Source organism: Aotus nancymaae, unplaced genomic scaffold (assembly GCF_030222135.1).
Source record: "Aotus nancymaae isolate 86718 unplaced genomic scaffold, 86718_ANA_hifiasm-v0.15.2.pri h1tg000017l, whole genome shotgun sequence".
In the NCBI taxonomy this organism is placed as follows: domain Eukaryota; kingdom Metazoa; phylum Chordata; class Mammalia; order Primates; family Aotidae; genus Aotus; species Aotus nancymaae.
The window spans coordinates 13,193,342-13,221,216 of NW_026988429.1; the positions used below are offsets into that span (position 1 = coordinate 13,193,342).

The following is a 27,875-nucleotide window of genomic DNA, read 5'->3' on the forward strand; positions in this document are numbered from 1 at the left end:
TAGAAATTATAATACTTTATTATAAATATTTCCAGAATAGAAATTGATTTTGTATCAATATTCTTTGAAACTTTAGAAACTCTATGTAACCTAAGCTTATTATTTTAATGTATTTCATTTTCCACTTTCCAGCTTAGAAAATACACTGCAAGTTAGATCTAAGGAGAAAAAAATTGCCATCATAGAGAAAAACCAATAAACATAAAATACCCAACTCAAAACTATAACAAACTCAATCTAGAAATAGATTCTGCAAAGTCCATTAATCCTCTTAAAATAAATAACCTCCCAAGAGAAAATAATTCCACCATCAAAGCAATTTAATTAATAAAAGCAGAGCCACTTTCATTAGAAGAAATTACACTGTATGTGAGAAAAATGTAATAACGCTTTTAGAAAATGAGGAAAAGTAATTTCTGTGTTGAAGAGCAAGCATGCTAAACACTTTCTGTTCACATGGCCTTTGTTAGAAATTAAAGATCCTATTCATATAAGAAAAGTGATATGAACATGGACATCATAAAACCATGCTCTCAACTATTTTTTCAATTTAACTTTGGGAGAACCAACTTTGAAAGCTTCAAAATCCAAGAATAGACTGGTCCCAAAGCATTTCCTCCTCTGTCCTTTCTTGGCCTTGTTCCTTTTTCTTTCTCGTATGCTTACGTTCCTCTTTCTTAGAGACTACCTCTTGGCTTTTTTTCTCCTTCCGATTCTTAAGCTTTTCTGTACTGACATGTACGGTTTCTGTTTCCACCTCTGTTTTCTTTCTTTGGATGCTCTTGTGTTTGTCTAAATCAATTTCCTCACAACTTTTTTTTCTCTTATGCTTGGCCCGCTCCTCCTCTGATTTTTCTCTGCCTTCCTCTGGGTGCCTTTTCCTCTTCTGATATATCTGTTTGTGACTGGCTTGATGGGTACTGGTACTATTATCTGAGGAGAAGTGCTTATAAACTCTAGATTCTACACCATGTGAGCCACACATATATTCTTGCTGGTTAAAGTTTAAGGGTACTGGTTTTTCTGAGAAACAGTCCCTGGTGAACTGACAGTAGCTCAGAGAATCTTGTCTCAATGTGGTGTCATGGGTTGGTAACCACTGAGGCAATTGATTTTCCACTGTTTGTGAAATATTGCATGATCTTGGGTAGGTCTGGATGGTTTCAGATGGGAGTCTTCGATTAAACATTCTATACATGCATCTGGAATCAACCTCTCCTTTGTACCCACAGGTTTCCAAATAGTCTTCTCTCATCTTTCTGAAACAAGTCTTTGGCTCTAAACCTCTGGCTTTCTGTACTTTAATATAATCTTCAAGTTCATCTTGAAAAGAGTCATATGTCTTCTTTGAATGCTTCATTAGGTTGACAAAATGGGATGTTCTGCAAAGAAGGGAAAAAATTCTTACCAGATTATCTTGTCCTGAGTATTTCCTTTGCTCTTTTTTTAACTTTTTTGTCCGAGATCGAGTCTCGCTCTGTTGCCTAGGCTGGAGTGCAGTGGGGGCACACTTGGGTCACTGCAACCTCCGCCTCCCAGGTTCAAGCATTCTCCTGCCTCAGGCTCCCAAGTAGCTGGGATCACAGGTGCGTGCCACCACACTGAGTTTTCTTATTTTTAGTAGAGACAGGGTTTCACTATGTTGGCCAAGCTGCTAGCAAACTCCTGATCTCAAGTGATCCACCCGCCTCAACCTCCCAAAGTGCTGGGATTATAGGCATGAGCCACTGCACCCGACCTCCTTTGCTCTTGAAAAGCTTTGAAAAACAAAGCAGCTCAAACAAATTACAACCTAATTCAGCATAAAAGTTGAATATCTTGACATTATATGCCAAAAGGTAGCATCAAGATGGTCAGATACCTCCCAGGTCATATACCAGTAACTTTACTCTTCTCAGAAGTGGGAGGAACAGGGCAGAAAGGAACTGATGCACATGTTGCTGTCATAGGGCTAAAATGTGAGACAAGTAGGGATGTATAGATCAGAACCACACATCCATGGTGGGTGGCTTGATATGAATGTAAAAATAATTTCTGAAGTTCTCATGAATTGGTTTCCTGTACATTAGTTTCTAAGAGAAGTAAAAACCACAGATATAGAATTTGATTTTTAATATCTTCAGTTTACTCAAGATAAAATAAACATACTCACCTGATGAGAGTACTGTAAGACTTAACAATAAAAGGATGTTTATAGAACTGTTTGGGAAATGAGAAATTCAGTTATAAGATGAAAACTACTTTTAGGTAACAGTTATGAGTGAAGATGAAGAAACAGAGTTCTGTATCTTCTGTGTAGGGCTTGGATTTCATTCCACTACTTCTGATTGGTGAAAAAAGCATTCTAGAATGACTTCTGGTTTGTTCTCTCTTAAAGTACTGAGGAAGGGAAGAAACGGGTAAAAACTGAAAGGGGATAGGACTGATGTCGAGAAAAGTTTCAGAAGAAATTCACAGTACATATACCGTTTTTGTTTGCTTGTTTGATTTTTTTTTGGGGGGGGCAGCAGGACTGTTCCTGATTCTCTTTCTTTTCCTTACCTCAAATCCTGAATAAATACAAATATAGCAGAAAAATGTACTTACTATGAGATTACAATGCCATATATATGTATATATATACACACACATATATATTTTACATACATACATATATACACACACACACACATATATATTTTTTTTTGAGATGGAGTCTTGCTCTATCACTCAGGCTGGAGTTCAATGGCACAATCTCATCTTACTGCAACCTCCACTTCCAGGGTTCAAGTGATTCTCCTGCCTCAGCCTCCCAAGTAGCTGGGACTACAGGTGTACACCACCACGCCTGGCTAACTTTCGTACTTTTAGTAAAGGCAGGGTTTTACCATGTTGGCTAGGCTGGTTTCCAACTCCTGACCTCAGGTGATCCGCCTGCCTCAGCCTCCCAAAGTGTTGAGATTACAGGTGTGAGCCACTGTGCCCGGCCTGCCAATATATTTTTGGTGATATATTTAATCTCAAAAAATTAGGAGGGAGTATATCCCATGTAGAACTGAACGTTTCTTCCCTTTAGCAGAAACAAGTGTGGTATAGTGCTCTAGAGTCTGACTAATGATCAGCCAGTTTTTTAAATTTGGAAATTTGACGTTAAAAAGAAAATGAAAATGAAGCCTAATTTGACAAGTTAGAAAATATAGTTCTGTTCAACTTAAATAGCATAAAAACCCTGACTAATGTAACAAATACTTGCTTAAATATGGGCAAACTATTTTAATCTATACTCCAGAAAAGAATATATGCAAATGACCAATAAGCACATGGAAAAATGTTTAAAATCATTAATCAGCAAGTAAATGTGAATTAAAACCACAATGAGATACCACTATGCACTTACTAGAATGACTAAATGAAAGACTGACAATACCAGTGCTGATAAAGGATGTGGAACAGTTGGAACGTTCATACATTGCTGATAGGAATGTAAAATGGTACAACCACCTGAAAAACAGTTTGGCAGTTTCTTAAGAAGTTAATCATGAGGGGTGGGGTTAAAAAAAAAAAAAGAAGTTAAACATATATTTACCATATGGTGCAGTTATTCTACTTCTATGTATTTACTTAAAGGAAAAGGAGATATAGTCATGTACTGCATAACAATGTTTTGGTCAACAATGGACTGAATATATGACGGTAGTCCCATAAAATTATAGTGGAGCTGAAAAATTCATAGTATGTCATAGCACAATGCATTATTCATGTGTTTGTAGTGATGCTGGTATAAACAAATCTACTATACTGCCATATAAAAGTATAGCATATACTATGTACAGTACATAAGATCTGATAATAACTATATTACTCGTTTATGGTTTATTTACTATATTTTACATTTTATTTTAGAGTATACTCTTTCTCCTTATTAAAAAAAAACAAAAAACAAAGTTAACTGTAAAACAGCCTCAGGTAGGTCAGTAGGTATTCCAGAAGACGCCACCATAGGAGATGATAGCTCCCTGCATGTTACGGTCCCTGAAGACCTTCCAGTGGGACAAGATGTGGAGGTGGAAGACAATGGTGATCCTGACCCCTGTGTAGGCTTAGGCTAATGTGTGTGTTTGTGTCTTAGCTTTTCATACAAAAATTGAATAAGTTAAAAAAAAAATAAGGCCAGGTAGGGTGGCTCTTCCCTGTAATCCTAGCACTTTGGGAGGCCAAGGCAGGCGGATCACTTGAGGTCAGGAGTTTGAGACCAGCCTGGCCAACATGGTGAAACCGTGTCTCTACTAAAAACACAAAAATTAGGCGGGCATGGTGGCACATGCCTGTAATCCCAGCTGCTTGGGAGGCTGAGGCACAAGAATCGCCTGAACCTGGGAGGTAGAGGTTGCAGTGAGCCGAGATCGTGCCACTGCTCTCCAGCCTGGGCAACAGAGTGAGACTCCATTTCAAAACAAAAACAAAAACAAAAAAATAAAAAATAGAAAAAAACTAAGAATAAAATAGGAAAAAGAATGAAGATATAAAGAAATTAAAGTATTTTTCTTTTTTTTGAGGCAGAGTCTCCCTCTATTGCCAGGCTGGAGTGCAGTGGGATCCCGGCTCATTACAACTTCCGTTTTCTGGTTTCAAGCAATTCTCCTGCCTCAGCCTACCGAGTAGCTGGGACTACAGGCAGGCACCACCATGCCTGGCTAATTTTTTGTGTTTTTAGTAGAGATGGGGTTTCACCATGTTGGCCATGATGGTCTTGATCTCTTGACCTCGTGATCTGCCTGCCTCGGCCTTCCAAAGTGCTGAGATTACAAGCGTAAGCCACCTCACCCAGACTAGAAATTAAAGTATTTTTGTACAGCTGGACAATGTGTTTTAACCTAACTGTTATTACAAAGGAGTCATAAAGTCAAAAAAATTTTAAAGTTTATAAAGTAAAAAAACTATAGTAAGCTAGGGTTAATTTATTACTAAAACAATAAAAATATTTAAAAAATAAATTTAGTGGGCCGGGTGTGGTGGCTCATGCTTATAATCCCAATACTTTGGGAGGCTGAAGTAGGCGGATCACCTGACATAAGGAGTTGAAGACCAGCCTGGCCAACATGGTGAAACCCCGTCTCTAGTAATAATATAAAAATTAGCTGGGTGTGGTGGTGGGTGCCTGTAATCCCAGCTACTTGGGAGGCTGAGGCAGAAAAATTGCTTGAACCTGGGAGGCAGAGGTTGCAGTGAGATGAGACTGCACCACTGCACTGTAGCCTGGGTGACACAGAGATACTCTGTCTCAATATAAATAAATAAATTTAGTGTAGCCTAAGTGTACAGTACTTATAGTCTACAGCAGCATACAGTAGTATCTTAGGCCTTCTCATTAACTCACCACTCACTGACTCTGAGCAACTTGCAGTCCTGCAAGCTCCTCCATTAATGGTAAATGCCCCATACAGGTGTACTATTTATCTTTCATACTATATTTTTACTGTTTCTTTTCTGTTTAGATAGGTTTAGATACACAAACAGTTACTATTTGTTATAACTGCCTACAGTATTCAGTATAGTAACATGCCGTACAGATTGTAGCCTAGGAGCAATAGGCTATACCATCTGTATCAACTTGTGTAGTAAGTTATACCATCTGGTTTGTGTAAGTACACTCTATGATGTTTGCACAGTAACAAAATCACCTAATGACACATTTCTCAGAATGTATCCTAGTCATTAAGTGACACGACTGTGTGCCTATACAAAGACTTGCACATGAATGTTCATAGTAGCTTTATTTGTGATAGCCTCAGAAAGAAAAGAAATTCAAATGTCAATCAACAGGTGAATGGATTAAATCAAACAGTGGTATAACGATACAATGAAATACTATCAGTGATAAAAAGGAATAAACCAAATCAATACACATGACATGAGTGAATCTCAAAATAATGAAAATAATTATTATTCTTTTTTACTATTCAAAATAGTGATACATTGGGCATAGTGGCTCATGCCTGTAATCCCAGCACTTTGGGAGGTGAAGTGGCAGAACTGCTTGAGCAGGTCAAGATCAACCTGGCTAACACGGCGAGAACTCATTTCTAAAAATAAATAAATCAATAAATAAAAAGTAACAGAAGCTTGACAAAAGAGTACATACGATATGATTCCATTTACATAAAACTCTAGAAAATGGAAAGTATAACAACAGTAGTTGCCTGGGGAGAGGTGGGAAGAAAGCATTGTAAAGGGGCATTTTCTTAGGGGGCTGGTAATGGATATGTTCATTCTCTTAATTGTGGTGATCATTTCATGGCTATGAGGTCAGGAGTTTGAGACCAGCCTGGCCAACACGGTGAAACTCCATCTCCACTAAAAATACAAAAAATTAGCTGGGCATGGTGGCAAACACCTGTAGTCCCAGCTACTCGGGATGCTGAGGCAGGAGAATCGCCTGAACCTGGGAGGCTGAGGTTGCAGTAAGCCGAGATCGCACCATTGCACTCCAGCCTGGGTGACAGAGGAAGACTCCGTCTCAACAACAACAACAACAACAACAAAAATAAGTCACTAAATAAGATTAAAAAGATGTTGATAATTGTTGAAACTGGATGATGAACACATGAAGGGTCATTATGCAATTTTCTCTATTTTTGAGTATGTTTGAAATTTTTGGTAATAAGATTTTGCTTCACATCTACTAGGAGGGCTATAGTCAAAAAAGGATAATAGTAAGTGTTAGCAAGAATGTGGAAAAATTGGAAGCTTCATTCCAAAAATTGGAAGCTTGTGGAAATGTAAAATGGTGTACCTACTTTGGAAAATAGCTTAGCAGCAATTTCATCAATTCCACCCAGCAATTCCACCCATATATAGCCAAAAGAATGAAAACCTATGTCCATGCAAGAATTTGTATACAAATGTTCACAGCAGCATTATTCATTATGGCTACAAAATAGAAATAACCAACCCAATGCCCATCAACTGATGAACAGATAAACAAAATGTGGTATATTCATATAATAAAATATTATTCAGCAGTAAAAAGAAGTGCTGACATAAGGTACAACATGAATGAAGCTTGAAGACATCATACTATGTGAATGAAGCCAGTTCCAAAGCACCACAGATGGCACAGAGATGAATAAAGAGGTGAATGAAACCTTACTTACCCTTATCAGGCTGAGAACTTGGTGGAGAAATCTGATCATATTCACCCAGTTTTTCGGCATGAACTTTCAAATAGTGAGACTATACAGTAACTGGTGAGCTAAAAACCATGATTCAGAAATTAAAAATCAATTTTTGTTCAATTCTCCACTCTCATTCATCTGAAACTAAACACAATCTTGTCACAAAGATTAAATAATTCAAAGTTTATAATTACATCAACATAGACCAATCTGAAAATTCTACCCTGTAATTCCGACACTTTGGGAGGCTAAGGCAGGTGGATCACCTGAGGTCAGAAGTTCGTGCCCAGCCTGGCCAACAAGCTTAAATAATTATAAGCTTGTTTGGCTCAGAGTACACTGAAGTTTATACACTGAACTAAACTATATTATGGTGCAATTAATCAGAAATCAAGCAGCAGGCCGGGCATGGTGGCTTACGCCTGTAATCCAAGCACTTTGGAGGCCAAGGCAGGAGGATCACCTGAGTTCGGGAGTTCAAGATCAGCCTGACCAACGTGGTGAAACCTCGTCTCAAAAAAAAAAAAAAAAAAGAAGAAAAAAGAAAAGAAATCAAGCAGCAGGAGGCCTAAGGTAAAAACCACCCGAGAGTGCAGTAACACCTGGGAACACGTCTGGGTGGTTGCAGAGCAGGTAATACTGCTCTTGTCTCATTAATGCCTTCTTAACATGGAAACTGCATGAAGGCCTCGTAAAGAGGGCTTATGCAAAGATCTCTGAGGAGGGAGGCGACCTCTGCTCACAAGATCTGGGAGAGTCTTTGCAGATGGGAGCTGGCAAGGAGAAAAGCCATGTAGGGCAGAGATCACGGAACACCTCAGGCTCTGCCTCGGTTCTCAGAATATGGAGTGATTTTAATTGCTCTATGTCCTCAATGCTATGCATTGGGTGTGGTCAGACCCTGTGGCTCCTCATCTGATATACTTCTGATGCATCATCTGATATACTTCTGATGCAGCCGCACTCTGATAACAATCGGTGATAAACTCAGAGTACTAGTTTAGTATGTCTTAGAAGGGTCTCAAAAAAAAAAAAAAAAAGAAGGGTCTCAAGTGCTCTTCACAGGCTATCTTTCTTAATTCTTTATCCTCCCCTTCCATGCCCATAAGATCAATGAGATTATGCACATAATAAAAGTGTTTGGAGCCCAGAGCTGGGGGCCAACATGGTTCCTATGCCTGCATTGGTCCCCTGGACCCATACTGTAAATTTTACTAGTGTCTCTGTCTTTATTTCCTTTTCTCAATCCCTTGTCACTGCCGGGACTAAGGGCACCCACGTACGGGGTTGGGCTGGTTCCCAACATACTTTTCTTGTAGTGATTAAATAAGATGACATATATGAAGTTTACCCACATTTAAAAAGTGACATATGGACATATTCCTTCTATTTTCAACCTACCTCATAATGCAAAATCCTTTGTTATCTGAACTGTAACACTACTACACAGACATCTTTTATAAAAGGTATCTGTAAAAGTCCAGTCTTTGTTCACTCAATGTGGTATCTATCAATAAAAGAGAGGTAAGACAGAAGATTATATTAAATAATTAAGGTAATATTTTCAATCTTCAACTACTATATTTCATATACCATCTCAAATCTTAATTTTCTGAGTGCTTGCAAGGATAGAGTAATAAATTTTTGTTCATTAGAATGGAAATTTTAATTTGAAAATATATAGTAAGACTCTAATATTTAATATGTTAACATATTTTTATTTAGTCTACAAAATACCATTCTGAAGAAAAAGTTACTGGGGTGCCAGTACTGAAAGCTAAGAAATCCAGTCGTGGCATTTTATGTTTAAAGCTAACAATTTCAAAAAATGCAGTCTATTTTAAATTAGCCAATGAGTCTAGATACATTACCAGTGTCATCTAAGAATCACATGGAGGAATCACAAATCATCTAAACAGAGTCTAGCTCTGTTAACTAGGCTGGAGTGCCATCTCAGCTCACTGCAACCTCCACCCCCCCACCCCCACCCCCAGCCTCAAGTGATTCTCCTGCCTCAGCTTCCTGAGAAGCTGGGAGTACAGGTGCATGCCACTGAGATCCACTAATTTTTGTATTTTTTGTAGAGACAGGGTTTTGCCATGTTGCCCAGGCTGGTCTCAAACTTCTGAGCTCAGGTGATCCACCCGCCTTGTGGATCAAAATTCCAAAGTTCTGGGATTACAGGCATGAGCCACTGAGCCTGGCCCACAAGTATCTTTACCTATGGTAACCTTCTTCCATGTTTGGTACAAATACAACCACACAAATTTTACTAAATAGAGTTCAGAAAAGCCCTTCAAAGCTACAGTCATATTCATATATTAGCTTCTACAACGTTTGCTATAAGTGTTTCTCACTTAATAAATAATCTATGCCAAAATCACTACATTTACACTTGGGGTCTATGTTTCAATCTAAAATTCCTAACAGCTAAAATGTATTTTATTGAAGTTTACCAGTTTATACATTGGGTGCTAATCATGTAACATCAAAATTGTACTTTCTACGCAGCAGTTTAAATGGATGAGTTAGAATCGTATGTAATGTCATGGAGAAATGCCCATGATATATTAAGGGGAAAAACAATATGTAGAACTCTATCAATCAACTGTTGAATCATAAAATCCAATTTTAGTATAAACAACCCAACATATAAAGCCCCAACTTAAATATATACATATGTATTTACTGTAGGAGGAGTTAATGCATTTGGCCTCCAATCTTCCTTTCCTGGGGAAGAGGGAGAAAGAAGACAGTGACATCCAGACCTCAAGTAAAGAGCCTAATAATGGCGGTTGTTGAACAGTGAGAACACATGGACACAGGGAGGGGAGCATCACACACTGGGGTCTGTTGGGGGTGAATAGGGGAGGGACAACAGGGGGTGGGGAGGGATAACATGGGGAGAAATGCCACATATAGGTGATGGGGGGATGGAGGCAGAAAATCACATTGCCACGTATGTACCTATACAACAATCCTGAATGATCTGCACATGTACCCCAGAAACTAAAGCACAATTAAAAAAAAAAAAAGAAATGTCATCAAGAAATATAAATATGCTGTTGCTTTTAAAGAAAAGAAAAGAGCCTAATGATATCTGCTAGGAGGAAAATATTTTACCCCTAAAATGCCCTTAGCAAGATGTCCCTGGCTAAAGATTACCTGTAGTAAATAAACCCAGAATCCATGAGGCATCTCTCTCTGAAGAATGCCACACAAGCTATACAACTCTCTAGGGTATAATACAGAGATGAGCCACAGTTTAAACATTCCCAATGTGTGAGGCGATCTTGTGAATCTTACTTAGAAACCTTATCTATTTATTCTGGGCCAAAGATACATATCCAAACTGGGAAAACATGCTGTATTAGTCTGTTCTCAAACTGTTACAAAGATATACCTAAGACTTGGTAATTTATAAAGGAATAAATTGACTCACAGTTTTACATGGCTGGGGAGGCCTCAAGAAATTTACAGGTGGAAGGTGAAGGGGAAGCAAGGCACCTTCTTTTCAAGGTGGTAGAAAGAAGTGCTGAGCGAAGGGGGAAGAGCCCCTTATAAAACCATCAGACCTCATGAGAACTCACTATCATGAGAACAGCATGGGGAAAACTGCCCATTTCCTTCACCTGGTCTCTCCTTGACATGTGGGGATTATAGGGATTACAATTCACGATGAGATTTGGATGGGGACACAAAGCTTAATCATATCACATGGTCTGAGGAGCCATCTTTCATGTATTAGACACCTCTGCTTCATTTGAGTCTCCTGACTGCCTGTATCCTTGAAATAATTAGTAAACCCGATGAGTCTGATTTGACAGTCTGATCTTGTGTGTTAGCTCAGTATCCATAGGAAAAAATCTGAATAGATATATGCTAAATTTAATGGAGTTTGAGAAATGGGAAACTGGGTCAGAAAATGAGTAGGGGCAAATATTTAACATATTGCTCTTTGTACATCTCTATAATTTTTGCAAAAAACATGTATGACTTTATACTTAAAAACTCCATAAACATTTACGTTACACTGGGTATCTTCAACCTAAGCTTAATGTTAGTTCTAGTGTTTGGATTAAAAAGATTTGCTTAAAAATTTTATGTGCCCAAGATAATTATAAATCAGAAACCTTTTAGAAAGGACTTGAAGAGCATTAAAAATGTATCTCAGGCTGGGCGTGATGGCTTATGCCTGTAATCCCAGCACTTTGGGAGGCAGAGGTGGGCGGATCACTTAAGCCCAGAAGTTTGAGATCAGCCTGGCCAACATGGTGAAACCCCATCTCTACTAAAAATACAAAAAATTAGCCGGGCGTGTTGGCACATGCCTGTAATCCCAGCTACTCGATTGGCTGAAGTACGAGAATCTCTTGAATGTGGGAGGTGGAAGTTACAGTGAGCCAAGATGGAACACTGCATTTTCATTCCAGCCTGGGCAACAGAGTGAGACTGTCTCCAAAAAAAAAAAAAAAAAAAAAAAAACAAAACAACAAAAAAAACCTCTATTATATATATCTCAATTATTTCTGAGTTGTTTTAAAATATAGGACTTAATTACATTTGACTCTAAGGTCAGCAAGGTAAAAAGGTTAATACAAAGGTTTTCAGAACTTCTCTTGATTCAGAGTTAATGAACAAAAACTGACATGGTGATGTGATGGCAACTTTTTTATTAAAAATCTTGGTTTGGTGTGGTGCTTTGTGCCTGTAGTACCAACACTTTGGGAGGCTGAATTGGGATGACTGCTTGAGGCCAGGAGTTTGAGACCAGCCTGGGCAACACAGTGAGACCTCTGTCTCTACAAAAATAAATCTTTAATAAGAACAGGTAAATACTATCTTTTGGTGACATCCAAATCAGTATACATGGAAAGTTTACTGATGACTAATTATTTAAGCTCAAGATATCTTAAAATAGGACAATGATTTCCTTCCTGGTTTAACCCTTAATATCAACCAGGCTTCCCATTTCTAAAAGGCAATGTTGTAAGCTGAGGTAAGAAACTTGGGGTTACTTTTAACTCCTTTGCCAACTAAGCTCTTATTTTTTATCTCTGTTAAGTAGCAAAATATTATCAAGCTCAAAATCTCAGCCATTTTTCTCCTGAGTCATGTCTGTTTTAGTTTTATAATAATTTCAAGGCTACTCTTTCATTTTTCAACTCCTATAACATTATTTAGTTCAAGTTCTCCTTGCTTTTGGACTTTATTAAATTTTATCACTACTTATTGAGTTTGTCTTCAAGGTACTCTGTGGTGAGTACTGTGGGAAAGGATAGGAAAAAAGAGATGAACTTTATCAAGTGCCCACTGTACGGCAAACAGTACGTTATTATTTCAGTTTTTTTAGTTCTGCAAGTATTTCTCAGATTAGGATATAGGAATTTAAAGAAATTAAAATATGTTGCCACATGCACTATTTGGTAAAGCCAGATATTAAACTTTGGTTTATCTCAACCCTTTCCCTTACGTAAACACACTTAGCTGTCCACACATTGGGAATAAGTGAACAAGACAATTGTTAATATTGAGGACTTCACAATTTTGTAAAAAATGAGATGCAAAAAACTATGATGCAAAACAAAAATCTGTAAAGTACTGTAAGACCTAAGAAGGTATAATGTGTTCTTGCTGAGGGGTTTGTGGCAAAGAATGGATTTTGAATGGAGCCTTAAAGAGATGAGTAAAATTTAGATTAAAAAAATGAGTGAAGAAAGGTATTCTGGAGGAGAGGGCATTAGAAAAGGCATTTCTGCTTTAGATAAAAAAAAAAATGCATAAAAGTAGTGAAAGACAGTGCTAAAGGTGGAATGTTGCTAAATTATAATAGGCCTTATTGGGACATTTGGATTTAATTCTGCAGTCAATAGGGGGAGAAAAAGAGACTCAAAATGGGGATATTGTTAGGAAGCTGTTACAGGCAGGAGATTATTGGGCTGCACCAAAAGAGTGGCAGAGCTAACAAAAAGAAAGGGAAAAATATGAGATATTCTAAAGGTGGAATCAAATTTGTGATAGCTGGGAAAAGAGCAGATAGAAGGAAGGGTGGGGGCAGAGACAATTCTAAGGCTTTGATCCTGGGTAAAGTTATCTTTAACAGAGAGATTAAGGAAGAGGAAGAAGAGTTGTTACTGTTGTTGTTATCCCCCAGAAGGAGGGAAGTAGGGAGTGGAATGAATAAGCATTAAGCATTCAAAAAGACAAATGAATTTGATTTTGGAACAAACCTGGATTCTATTAAACTTCATCTCTCCTTTCCTGTTCCATTCTTCTATGTGTTTAATTCCTCTATGTGAAGCTGGGTTTAAACAACTTGTAGATGTTTTATGTACCTTGAAATTCCTTATGAATTAAAACAATTGGGCCCCTGAACTAATTGAACATGTATCAAACTTCAGTACACATGACGGGTAACAGGAAGTACTAGATGAAAGAACGCTTGGTAGTGAACTCTAGGTGTTTGCAGAAATCTTTCCTCAGAAAATTTTGACATCACCTCTCTTTTACTTGCAGTGATTACTATGTATTCACTAATACAGAGGTTGCAGTATTATACATTTTGAAGAACACAGACTGTGATTGTTGTGGAGTACAGTGAAATTCTCTCTTCCTCTGACCTGGACATTATTTTCATCCTTACCATTTTATTTTAGCATTAGTTATTTTTTAAATAGTCATCATATTACTGGTTTCTAATGACCTTTACAATTGTTAAAATCCTGGATCATCTCTCCCTCCAATACTGGCTATCTTCTCTCATGGGATATGGATGTTGACTGACTTGTTACAGGTATAGGCTACTATTCCTAAATGAGGTTTCTTTCTTTCTTCTTTCTTTCTCTCCCCATCCCTGTCCCATCTCTCTCTTTCTTTAAGAAGACACAGTCCCCCGAGGCTGGAGTATGGAGGCGTGATCATAGCTCACTCCAGCCTTGAACTCCCTGGCTCAAGTGATCCTCTCACCTCAGCCACTAGAATAGCTAGGGCTACAGGCATGTGCTAGCACACCCAGCTAATTTTAAGTAATATTTTGTAGAAACGGGGATCTCATTATATTTCCCAGGCTGGTCTTGATCTCTTGGCCTCAAGTGATCCTCCTCCCTTGGTCTCCCAAAGTGCTAAGATTACAGTTGTGAGCCACCACACCCACCTGAAAATTTTAAAAAATTCAAATGATCTTTATCTTGGTATTTGCTATGGCTCCCACACACACTTTTTATATGCATTCAGTCTATGTCTTCATTTACATTACTGGTAAAAACTTAAGGACAAGCACAAGATAATACCTATGACATGCTACAAAGAATCTTCTCTCTTCTTGCATCTAGGATTTATCTATTTATTATGGGTTTAAGTAGAAAGATATTAAGAATTTGATAGTATCTGAGCTTATTTCAAAATCAAATTCAGCATCTTTTTGAACACTATGTTTCTCCACTCTGCTCCATACTACTCTCCTTCTTATGGGTCTGATCTATTTGTATCACACTAAAGTCTTATTTTTCTATTTTGTTGATATTTGAAAGATACAGGAAATGCCCTTTTAAAATTGTAACCATCTTTTCTACAGCAATGGTTCTCAATCTCAATCATTTTGACCAAAGCAATCTATAGGCAGATAGGAATAAACTCTTACAGTCAGCTGGTATAGGGGTTACAGCCTGAAGAGACCAATCACACACACAGCAGTATTTCAAGTTTCATAGTTTACATTAACAACTCATGAATTTCTTAACTCTTGTCTTAAAACTTCCATTTGATATAAAAAGTCATTATATAATCTCTGAATAAATGTGCCAATTAAACTTCAGGTATCTTCTTGGCATAATCTTGAATATCTCAGAAACCTCGAGGAATCTGATTCTGCTCACTAAAGAAATATGGTCCGGCAACATTCTTTTGACTTACCAGTAATCCTTCATAAAAGAAACTAGGCATGACATGATTTATGTTTTCAATAAATCTATATTGCCTTTTAATGTTCATTTCAAAACATCACATTTACAAGCCACCTATTAATAATCTGTTCTGTAACACTATTACAGCATTGCTCTTACGATGTATCAGGTACTGTTTCAAGCACTTATACACAGTAACTAATTTTATCCTCTTAAGAATTCTATGGGCTGAATACAATTACTTTCTGTATTTTATAGAAGAGGAAACTGAGGCACAGAAAGGTTAAGGAACATGTCAATGGTTGCAGTTAGTAAATGACAACACAGTCTGGCTTCATAATCTGCTACTGACTGTTGTGGCATGCTGCCTTTCTAATCAACGTAAAACTTCTCAGTCTACATTCTGGAATCCATTTCTCCTTCTTAAAAAGCTGAAACATTTTCTGATCTCCAGGCTTTACATATCTCTCTATTAAGAAAATGAAAACTGGCTGGGCACAGTGGCTCCTGCCTGTAGTCCCAGCACTTTAGGAGGCCAACACAGAGGGGACCCCAGCCTGGGCAACATACCAAGTCTCTACCAAATAAAAAAAAAAAAAGAAAAAAAGAAAAGAAAAGAAAAGAAAAGAAAATCAAACCACGGAGTATAGGATAAATATTCACAACTCACTTAACAGACAAGGGACTTACATCTAGATGATATAAAGACCTTTTATGACTCAATTATAAGACAAACTCAATTTAAAAAAGGCAGAAGAGCTGAACAGATATTTCAGAAAACAATATATACTAATGACTAAGTAAATATGAATTAAACTACAATGAGGGGTCTGCTTTTAACTTGGACTAATGTAACTCCTTCATGCAATAAACTGTGAAGTCATGCTGTCTAGTTAAAAAAATAAATAATGAGATACCACTACATTCTCACTAAAATGACTAAAATTAAAGGACCAAGAATACCAAGTGTTGGTAAGGATGTTAAATAACTGGAACTCCCATACATTGCTTGCTAGAATGTAAAATGGTACAATAATTTTACAAAGGAGTTTGATAATTTTTTTTGTGGGGGGAGAGGCAGTAGCACTCTGCTGCTCATGCTAGAGTGCAGTGGTATGATCACAGCTTACTGCAGCCTTGATCTCTTGGGCTCAAGTGATCCTTCCATCTCAGCCTTCTGAGTAGCTGACACTATGGGTTCATGCCATCATGCCTGGCTAATTTTTTGTATTTTTTTTGTAGAGACGAGGTTTTGCCATGTTGCCCAGGCTAGTCTTGAACTCCTGGGCTCAAGCCATCTGTCTATCTCAGCCTCCCAAAGTACTGGGTTTACAGGTGTGGGTCACCGTACCTGGCGGATAATTTTTTAAAAAGTTAAATACATAGCTACCATATGACCTAGCCATTCTACTCCTATGTATTTAATATGAAAACATATCCATGAAGATTTGTATATGAATGTTCATTGTAGCTTTATTTCTAACAGCCAAAACCTGAAACAACTCTAATGTTCATCCACAGCTGAACAGATAAGCAAAATATGATGTATATCCATACCATAGAATTATTCAGACACAAAAAGGAACAAAACAGCAACACATACAACATGGATGAATCTCAACACCATCATGCTGAGTGAAAGACAGACATGAAAGAGTACCTACTGTATGATTCTATTTATAAAAAGTTCTAGAAATGCAAACTAATCTCTAGCAATAGCAGCAGATCAATGGTTGCCCAGGGACAGAGGTAGAGGGAGGAATGGATTGAAAGGGGCATAAGTACTTCGGGGTTGATGGAAATGCTTGGCATTTTGCTTATGATGGTGGTTTCACGGGAGTATACGCTTGTCGCAAACTCGTTGAATTGTACATTTTTTTTTTTTTTGAAACAGAGTCTTACTCTGTCGCCCAGGCTGGAATGCAGTGGTGCAATCTTGGCTCACTGCAACCTCCGCCTCCTGGGTTCAAGTAATTTTTGTGTCTCAATCTTGGCTCACTGCAACCTCCGCCTCCTGGGTTCAAGTAATTTTTGTGTCTCAGACTCCTGAGTAGCTGGGATTACAGGCATGAGCCACCATGGCTGGCTAATTTTTGTATTTTAAGTAGAGACAGGGTTTCACCATGTTGGCCAGGCTGATCTCAAACTCCCGACTTCAGTGACCCCCCAACCTCAGCCTCTCAAAGTGCTGGGACTACAGGTGTGAGCCCATGCCCAGCCCGAATTGTGCACTTCATATATGTGGAGTTTATTATAAAGTTAAATATACCTCAATAAAGTAATTAGAGGAGTTTAAAGACCTGTGATAAACTTTTTTGGAAGAAGAGATAATTCTACCTTAAACTGACTTTGAAATGTTGGCTTTGTTTCCAGAGAGATCATCCACCCGACAAAGGCTAAGTCATCTCAGGCACTACTAAGAACTAGTGCCTGTCATATTATGTTACTTAGGTCCTTGCTCCTTTGAGTCAAACAGATATAGGAATCCTAGAGTCAGTTCTGCCAATTATTAAGTTATGTAACCCTGGTCAAGCTTCTCAACCTCTCTGCCTCAGGTTCCTCACCTCTAAGATACGGATATAACTTGTACCTCAAAAAGTTGTTGTGGTCCTTACGGAAATTAATGCATGCCAAGCACTCAGAAGAGTTCATGGAACAAGCTAAGTGCTGTATGGATGAACTATTTGTATTGTTGTTCAGGATTTTGTCTATTTAACTGACAAAGTGAGATGTTCTCCCGATCAATTACTCTAGTAACTACAGAAAGACAAATAAGGTTACCTATAAAAAGGGCAGAAGTATCTGAAATGAGAACCTAATTATTTGTATTTCAAGCTAACTGATGTTTTAGAGGGACTGTCTTTATGGAAGTTGAAAGATGGACCTGATCCTTATTATCTTTTCTAATTGCTCTGATTTTGAAACAATTTTTTTTTTTTTTTTGAGACATGGTCTCATTTTGTCACCCAGGTTGGAGTACAGTGGTGCAATCTTGACTCACAGCAGCCTCAACCTCCCAGGCTCAACTGATCCACCTGCCTCAGCTTCCCCAGTAGCTGGTACTATAGGCATGAACCACCATGCCCAACTTTTTTTTTGTATTTTTTTTTGTAGACATGAAGTCTTCCTTTGTTGCCCAGGTTGGTCTCCAACCTCTGGGCTGAAGGAATCCATCTGCCTCAGGTTCCCAAAGCAGTGGGACTTCAGGCATGAGCCACCATGCCCGGCCAGGTCTTTTTTATTTCAGTAAAATTATGGAAAACCATTGTGAAAGTTAAAGTAACAAAAACTGCACATCAACTACTGTTTGAATATGAAACATGAGTTACTCATACTTCAAAACGTTCTAAAAAGAGCTTCATATCTTAAATACTAGGAATTGTTCTACTTTTCTTAATTCTAGATTTACCAATCTGCTAAATTCCACCCCTTTTAGAAACAGCAAAACCTGAATTTAACTTTTTAAACACCTTCATTTTCTCACAAAATGCAACTTGATGCTAATTTTTTTTTTTTTTTTTCTTAAAGACAGGGTCTTGCTGTTTTGCCTAGGCTGGTCTCAAACTCTTGGGCTCAAGCGATACTCCCACCTTGGCCTCCCAAGTGCTGGGATTACAGGCATGAGCCACCATGCCTCGCCTAAGTCTTGCACTGTATGAAATGTTTTTCAGATATATTTGATGAATAAATCAACTGAATCTGAATGAAAAATTTAATAAAAATTTTCATGCCTCACGTGATCTGTTGTGATATGGTATTTAATAATATGGAATACGTTTTTTTTTTTTTCTTTTTTAGAGATAGGGTCTCACTGTGTCTCCCAGGCTAGAATGCAGTCGTGTGATCTCGGCTCATTGCAGCCTCTGCCTCCCAGGCTAAAGCAATCCTCCCACCTCAGCTTCCCGAGTAGCGGGGACTACAGGCACATACCACCATGCCCAGCTAATTGTTTGTATTTTTAGTAGAGACAGGGTTGCGCCATGTTGCCCAGGCGTGTATCAAACTCCTGAGCTCAAAGAATCTGCCGCCTTGGCCTCCCAAAGTGCTGGGATTACAGGTGTGAGCCACCATGCCTGGGTAGCATAAAAGGTTTTTAAATATTTATTAAATATCTTTAATCTTTGAGGAAAAAAAGTTTTATGAGCAAAATTGGGATATTAATTTGGTTATATTTTCGGTGTCAGTAGCTTATTTCTTCTTCCCCTCTAATAAATATACCAAACTAGTAACATGGTTCTATACTTTTCAATCTAACTCACTAAGATACATTGAGACATTTGGTACCTCTCCATTATTTGCACCTTGTTTCTCTCAGCAATGTTATTGCATTTTCAGTGTATTTTATTATTTATTTATTTTTTTGAGATGGAGTTTCACTCTTTTTGCCCAGGCTGGGGTACAGTGGTGTGATCTCGGCTCACTGTAACCTCCACCTCCTGGGTTCAAGTGATTGTCCTGCTATAGCCTCCCGAGTAGCTGGGATTACAGGCATGCGCTACCTCGCCTGGCTAATTTTATATTTTTAGTAGAGACGGGTTTCACCATGTTGGTCATGCTGGTCTTGAACTCCTGATCTCAAGGGAACTACCTGCCTCGGCCTTCCAAAGTGCTGGGATTACAGGTGTGAGCCACTGCACCCAGCCTCAGTGTATTTTATTAAAGTTATCCAAAAGTATCTTATTTTTTATGTGAAGGCCTATGAATGCAGTTTTGTTTTTTGATATAACAGTAAATAGTATCTTTTTTTTTTTTTGAGACAGAGTCTCGCTCAGTCGCCCAGGCTGGGTAGTGGCACCATCTCAGCCCACTGCAACCACTGTCTCCCGGGTTCAAGCAACTCCCCCGTCTCAGCCTCCTGAGTACTTGGGATTATAGGCACTCACCATCATGCCTGGCTAATTTTTGTATTTTAGTAGAGACAGGGTTTCACCATGTTGGCCAGGGTGGTCTTGAACTCCTGACCTCAGGTGAACTGCCTGCCTTGGCCTCCCAAAGTGCTAGGATTATAGCCACCGTGCCCAGCCGTATTTTTTTTTTTTAATCTCAATTTCTAATAGCTTTTTGTTAGCATTTAGAAATACTATTGATTTTATACATGGAACTTGTATTTTACTCCCCTGCTTAACTCACTTAACTACTCTAGTTGCCTTTTCCTTGATTCCTATGTAGGGCTTTGTACATAGATGATCATATAATCTGCAAATAAAGACAGTATTATTTCTTTCCAACCTGTAAACCTTTCTTCTCGCCTGAATGTACTGGCTAGGCGCTCTAGTACAATACTGAATAGAAGTGATGAGAATGGATATCCTTGTTTTATTCCTGCTCTTAAGGAGTTCTGTAATCTAATACTATTCTAATCTTAGGAAAGACAAGGTAGAGCACAACGCTAAGGTTTGGGAGACTAGGCAACTGATTCTGTTATCTTTGCCAAAACATGCCGTCCGATTCCTTTTTTCTCCAGAGGTCAAATCCTATTTAAAGTGTTTTCAGAGAATTTAATTGGGGTGATAATGCAACCCAATACCAGTCAAAATCATGAATATTCTTTGCTATAATATAATGCTAGTTGTTAACCTTGCTTTTTCAGGAAATGAGATTAGCACCTGACCTACAGTTTGCCATGTTCTAGCTACTTCACATTAATACAACAACTATAAAAATAACTTAAGGGTTTATTATGGCACATTCTCAATGACAAAATACAAATGAAGTAACAAAATCATTAATTGGGAGTATGTTTAGTATCAAATTTATATTTTTATTTAAAGTAAGTCTTTGAATGACAATAATCATAAGTACTCTATGATTAGCTGGCTCAGGAATCATGCTTGTGAAGTTAGTTTACTTGGGTCCAAAGCAGATATCCTACACAAAGGCCTTCATATGTGCACCATTCCTTCTAATGGGTTAGGTAATGTGAATGGGTTTGTAAGAAGGGGGAAGCGTAACAATGCGCATGTCCTTGGGAAGCTAAACTAGGTGGACTGTTTGAGTTCAGAGTTCCAGATCAACATACGGAACATGGTGAAACCCCGCCTCTACTAAAAATACAAAAAAAAAAAAAAAAAAAAAAAAAAAACTAGCTGGGCATGGTGGCATGCGCCTGTAGTCCCACCTACTTGGGAGACTGAGCTGGGAGAATCACCTGAGTCTGGGGAAGTCAAGGCTGCAGTGAGCTAAAATTGTGGCTCTGCACTCCAGCCTGGGCTATCAGAGTGAGAACCTGTCTCAAAGAAAAAAACAAAAACAAACAAAAAATGAGATCAATGCTTATGTCCTAACATATACGTAGAGAATATAGTAGGAACAATTCTTGGTCATTTTAACATGCTTAGTCAATATTTTCACTTATTGACACCTAATAAAGGCAACAAATCTGAAACTAACAAATAATCATTAATGTTTCTCCAGACATACTCCTCTCTAATCATTCTTCCTAGCTGCCAACATCAGATTTACAGTAACAATGTGCTCTGGTGTGCTTGTAGCAAACATATCATGTACAGAGCACAGATTTATGCAAAACAATGAACTACTCCTGATATCTTAGGAGTCTAATCCATATTTAAAACTGCATTTTCTCCAATACTCTTTTTCTCCCTAATTTCATTAATAAATACTACTACTGACCCCTTTATTTATTATTATTTTTTTGAGACAGAGTTTCACTCTTGTTGTCCAGGCTGGAATGCAATGGTGAGATCTCAGCTCACTGCATCCTCTGCCTCCCGGGTTCAACCACTTCTCCTGCCTCAGTCTTCCGAGTACCTGGGATTACAGGCATGTGCCACCAGACCCAGCTAATTTTTTTTTTTTTGTATTTTTAGTAAAGATGGGGTTTCACCGTGTTGGCCAGACTGGTCTTGATCTCAAGAGATCTGCCCACCTCGCCTCCCAAAGTGCTGGTATTATAGGCGTGAGCCACTGTGCCCGATCACTACTGAGCCCTTTAAAAGGGCTGGCCTAATTCATCTGTATACCCTTAGTACCAAGTATAGTATCTGGCACATAACAGGAGCTCAAAAATGTTTTCTGAATAAACTTAAATTATTAGCTAGATTTTCTTACGTTTGACTTGAGTCTCTGCTTAATATCACGGAAACAAAGGAAAATATTTTTAGGCAGTTGCTGTGTAAATGAGTTAATTACTCAGTAAGTAGCCGGAAATGTCCTTCACCCCAAAACTGAGTCAATTTTTTTTTTTCTTAAAAGCAGGCAGAAAAAAAGAAAAAAAGAAAAGCAGGTAGAGCTGGGCACGATGGCTCAAGCCTGTAATCCCAGCACTTTGGGAGGCTGAGGTAGGTGGATCATTTGAGGTCAGGAGTCCAAGAACAGCCCAGCCAACATGCTGAAACCCCGTCTCTACTAAAAACACAAAAATCAGCCAGGCCTGGTGGTACATGCCTGTAATCCCAGCTACTTGGGAGGCTGAGGTAAGAGAATCACTTGAACCAGAGAGGCAGAGGTTGCAGTGAGCTGAGATTGTACCACTGCACTCCAGCCTGAACAACAGAGACTCTGTCTCAAAAAATAATAAAAAAAAACCAAACAGGTAGATAACCCAGAATTTTTGTTTGTTGCAGTTTTGTTTTTACTATGATTACTCAGGAATATCATTATTTAGTGAAACTTGTTTTAACTGTCAAAAATATTTGAGAAACTTCACTGAATAAATTACAAAGTGTCCTGGAAAATCTTGACACCACAATTATAAATTCTAAGTATGTATATTTCTTTTCATTTAGCTATGGAAACATGGTGCTTCTTTGGGTTTTTGTGATTAATTTTTCCATTTCCTATTTGTAACGTTATACCTTCTATATCTTCTTTACCTGCCAATTTATTTTTATTTTTGAGACAGGGTCTTGCTCTGTTGCCTGGTCTAAAGTATAGTGGTGTGATCACAACTTACCGTAACCTCGACCTCTTGGGCTCAAGCAGTCCTCCTACCACAGTCTCCCAAGTAGCTGGGAATACAAGCATGCGCTGCTATGCCTAGCCAATTAAAACAATTTTTTTTGTAGACAGGGCCTATTTTGCCCAAACTGGTTTCAAACTCCTGGGCTCAAGCAATCCTCTGGTCTTGACCTCTCAAAGTGATAGGATAACAGGCATGAACCACCATGCCCAACCTTTGCCAATTTTTAATCTTTACTGACATTTGCTCATTATCAAATCAATACAGAGGAGTTCCTCAGAAGGGTGCTATAGGTATAGGTGAAAATGGATTAGCAGATGCTCTTCAAATCAGTTTTAACGGTCCTATCAGAATTTTGAAAGTGAGGGTAGAATTTTAATAACTGGAAACATGATAATTCTTTGATACCTTTGGAGGAATCTGCTAACAAAGTCTTAAAAAAAATTCTAGCTAAGTGCCAAGCAAACTTTTTTCCATCTTGGCAATTATTTAAAACTTTTATAAATACCTAAAATAAAAATATATTGAGTCCTAGTAGTGTTTTAGATAGTAAGACATATCAAATATTTGCCAATTGTAAAGTGGAAGTAACTGAAACTTTAATGAAGGCTATTTACCAGAAGTGACAATAGGTAATTTTTTAGGTAACAATTATATTCTGTTTTTCAAATTCTAGTGAATAGTCTCAACCTTAACTCAACAGAGATTACTCTGAATGTTGCCTGAGATTACTCTTTGAATGTCAGCCATTATAGGCCAAAGTTTCATATGCTTTATAAATTACTATTTTAGTACCAGCCATGTCAAGCCATGGAAAGAATACCAACGCAGATGTGTTAAATCAGTTCATAATTTTAAAGCTGTAAAAGACCCGAGTTTGGTTAGTGCAGGGTTCTTCAAACACGACGTTACTGGCATTGAGCAGGATAATCCATTGTTGTGTGAGTGTGGGAACTGCCTTGTGCATTTTAGGATGTTTGTGGCCTATACCAAGTAGATGCTGGTAGTACCTGCACTTGCTCACCATGTTCCTTGTGGGTTTAGATGATATTCCCAAATATTGAAATCCCAAAAGACTAAAATCCCAATTGCAGGATCGTTGCATCATATTAGGCCAGCTTTCACGGACTATCTCTGTGCAACTGCCCATAATCTATTCCTGTAATATATTTTCTCATTTGCCAATTTTTTTTCACTATTTTAAATTGTCGGATTTAAAAAAAAATAATTCACCATACTATGTATTTCACCTTTGCATCATTTCCAATACTGGAAGTGTAAACTGCAGACTTTCAGCATTCTAATTTGTCTTATGCATTTTTTGTAAATTTGACTTCATGAAAGTACATTATCAGAACACTGACTTTGTAAGCACTGTGCATGTACCTAATAACGTTGACTTCCTCAATAAATGAAGAGATGAGAGATGTCTTTTGCCTATCTGCATTTTTGAAAGTAAAAATTTCTTGAGGTTTCAGCTCTTTGGGCAACTGTGTAAGTGAATAGTGACCCTTTGTAGTTTTTGATCTATCTCATCAAAAGACTTAGGTTGTTTGTCACAGTATTTCAGATGGCCAGTTATAAAGCTGGGTGCACACAACTACCAACCATAGTGATATGCTTTTATACATTTCCCTTTCTGACCTACTTCTTTATAAACACAGCTCATCTGCTCATAACTGTTATATGCATGTGACCGTCAGTATACTTGAATGTTTATTTGCAAAAATGTTACTATTGCCTTTTATTCTGTAAAATGACCTATGAAGTGTTGTCATGTTTTTGTTTCTTAAATTCCCCTTTAAAAATATAAATAAACATATTTTATATTAAAAAAAAACAAACAACTTTCCCCAGATCTGTTATTTTCAAGATTTTGGTCTTCTGTGATTGTGATTTTGGGGATTTTGGACTTTCGGAATTTCAACAAAAAATTCGGGATTGTGTCTTTTGGAATTATGATTGGCTCTTGTCCCTCTCTGCTCAGTGATGACAACCTAAAATATCTCCACATTGTCAGAGGTCTTCTGGGGGTACAATCATCCCTACTTGAGAGTCACTGGGCTAGTCCAATTCCTCCACCCACAGATGACAAAACTCAAATCCAGAAAGTCTGAGACTTACTCAGGGTCATTTAGCTATAGGAGAAACTAGCACTAGAACCTATAACTAGTCAGACTCCTATTTCAATATTCTCATTTTATCACCTTGAAGTGGAATAGAAAGGTTACTGCTAGTGTTGTGTGAACTGACATCTTTTAAAGTCTTTTGCACACATTTGAAGTCACTGCAAAATCAAAAACAAAAACAAATGCTGAATCTGGCAAAAAGCTTTTTCCATGAGAAGCTGTTTCCAAATCTTACTGTGGTCTGGTCACGGGAGCCAAATTGAACTGCAGTCCTTAAACTGCACAGGCTTATTTATCAGTGAGAGGCAGGAAACTTGTTGTAAAAGTAAAATATAACCCAGGAGATTTTATCTTTTAAAATCTCAAAAAATGATACTACATCCAGGCTGACTGAAGACACTAAATCTAGTCTTCCAAAACTGCCTTCACTAAGAGAACTTAATAGAACATCATTTGGTTGCAATGACTAATTCCCATTTTTAGTGAATAGAAAAAGTGCTTAAGAAAATGTTTTAAGAAATTTACAGTATTTTACTCCTCTGCCAGTTCTCCAAAGTCAATTGACACAAAGCCAACTGTGTAAAATATTATGGGATAATACACAAAATACATCATGAAAAAGGATAAAGAAGAAATTAATATTTTTATGGGGTTACTATAGTGATGGGTATCTCTTCTGGGAAAAGGAATCTAAATTATTCTACAATATTCTGGCTCCCATCATCTTTCACTCTGAAGACAAAAAGCAACATAAGGCACAGCAAATACTAAAAATTTTGATATTGAACATGGCTGAATGTTTTACTTAGGTCTTCTGCAGTGGGATCAAGCACTAGCAACTAAAATCATTCCCAAAACATCTTTAAGCCTTATCTCATAGTTTGCAACCAGCAGGCTCTTTGTAGACATCTAGAACTATTACAGCAAGAACTCAACCATCTTAGATTAAGATGATTAATAGCCTTTTCTGTTAGGGAAAATATGCTGAAGAACTACAAAACTGATTAAGATGGTTGAGTTCTTGCTGTTAGGGAAAATATGCTGGAGAACTACAAAACTCTCCACACCCGTGGAGAATTGACTAAAATTTAACATGGCCTCTAGAAGCCTAAGGCCACATCCAGCCCTCTTTTGAGTTCCTGTTGGAAAAGCCAGGCTGTCAAAAAATTTTTACTGTTTGTTCTACCCAACACCTAGTAACAGCTCCCTGACTTCCCTTTTTAAAAGCATTTACTAAAAAGGGCTCACAACCACGAATCCTCCTCTGTTCCTTTGAGATGTTTGTACCTCTCAAAGCCAGGAGTGTCCTCAAGGACCTGGAAGCCATTGCTCTGAAATGTAACCAGGAAGGATGGGGCCTGACTCCCAGTCTCTCTTTTTATACTAAGATAAAAAGTATTTTATCTTAGATAATTTCCAGATAGGAGACACAGCTGGCCTATTTGCATTTATACACTGACCAGCCCTTTGTAATTTTTCACCTCCCTGACTCTACTTGAGCCCCCTCTTCCCCCTCCCTACTCTCTCCTTCTCCCTTTAAAACGCGCAGTCACCTCTGTGAAAATCGGAATGGACCTCAGTCTTTCCCCGACACTGTCAGTAGTTTCGGAATAAAATCTTTTTTCAACGCTTAAATGTCTAGCTTTGGATATCTCTAACATTGGTAGGTACATATTAAAACTCAGCTGGGCGCGGTGGCTCTCGCCTGTAGTCCCAGCTACTCCGGAGGCTGAGGCAGAAGGATCGCTTGAACCCAGGAGTTGGAGGCTGCAGTGAGCTATGATCGCGCCACTACACTTCAGCCTGGGCACAGCGAGATCCCTGTATCTAAATTAGAGGATTAAACACACACATACATACACACACACACACACACACACAGAGCAAGATCCCCGTCTCTAAATTAGAGGAACACACACACACACACCCTGACCTCTACACACACACACACACACAGCGAGATCCCCGTCTCTAAACTAGAGGAACACACACACACACACACCCTGACCACTATCAAGATGGGCCTCTAAATCTTAGAAGCTTGTCTTACAGGGTCATATCCTCAAAAGCCTAGGAAACTATCCAAGGTGATCCCCCCCAAACCTCATCCCCTCTTCTCTTCCCCCAAGGACCCCGCAACTTCCTGCTCTCCCCGGGGCCTAAATCCACCTCTCCCTAAGTGTCCTACGTCTAAGTCTCTACTTTCCAGGATGTTGAACTTCAACAAACAGATGCTTACTCCCTTCCACGTCTTGGGCTATTTTCTCCTTATCCCTCTCCCCTCAATTTTCGAGTTTCCTCGTCAACCCCCCTTTCCTTTCCCTGACGCTCCAGGTCTAGATTTCAGCCTAGCCGCCCCTAGTTTCCCACTCCAACCTCGGCTTCCTCCTCAAGCCAAGCGCCCCTTCCCTCCGTATTCCACTCGGAAGCCCTGGCGCCCCTTTCCGGGTGCGGCGGCCGGTGAGGGGTGCGCGAGACTCCGGCCACGCCCTGGTCGGCCATTTCGCACAACCGGGGCGCACCCGGCGGGCTGGGCGCGCGGGCCTGTCCTGTAGCGCAAGAGTTGAGGGGCTGAAGACCGGGCCGCCCCCGCCGCCGGGGCGGGAACTCACCTTCTCTGAGGCAGGGGCGGGCGTCTACAACTACTGTCCCCAGCCCCGCCAACGCCGCCGGCCAGGGGATAAGCCGCGGTGGAGGTGGCGGAGAGGCAGGAACAACCGCTGCCGCCGCCGCCGCCTCCGCCGCAGAGCAGGCGGGATGGGAGGAGGAG

At 38.8% G+C, this 27,875-nt stretch overlaps 1 protein-coding gene across 3 annotated transcripts; it reads right to left on the reverse strand.

The window, feature by feature from the left end:
- Nucleotides 1–27,875, reverse strand: KRCC1 (lysine rich coiled-coil 1). Of its 3 annotated transcripts, none has more exons than XM_012472959.2 (4): nt 27,718–27,875; nt 8,556–8,661; nt 7,134–7,231; nt 1–1,382 (listed from the first exon to the last, which is right to left on the reverse strand). In XM_012472959.2, exon 4 carries the CDS (start codon nt 1,358–1,360, stop codon nt 581–583), a length of 780 nt encoding a protein of 259 aa, XP_012328382.2. In that variant the 5' UTR covers nt 1,361–1,382; nt 7,134–7,231; nt 8,556–8,661; nt 27,718–27,875; the 3' UTR covers nt 1–580. The 3 variants fall into 3 exon arrangements, with proteins under 3 accessions (XP_012328382.2, XP_012328380.2, XP_012328381.2); XM_012472957.3 differs by having other exon boundaries at nt 7,134–7,292; XM_012472958.2 differs by lacking the exon at nt 27,718–27,875 and having other exon boundaries at nt 7,134–7,292; nt 8,556–8,765.

Excerpts from the sequence above, each read along its gene's own strand:
- KRCC1 (XM_012472959.2), bottom strand. The coding sequence starts at position 1,360 with ATGAAGCATTCAAAGAAGACATATGACTCTTTTCAAGATGAACTTGAA.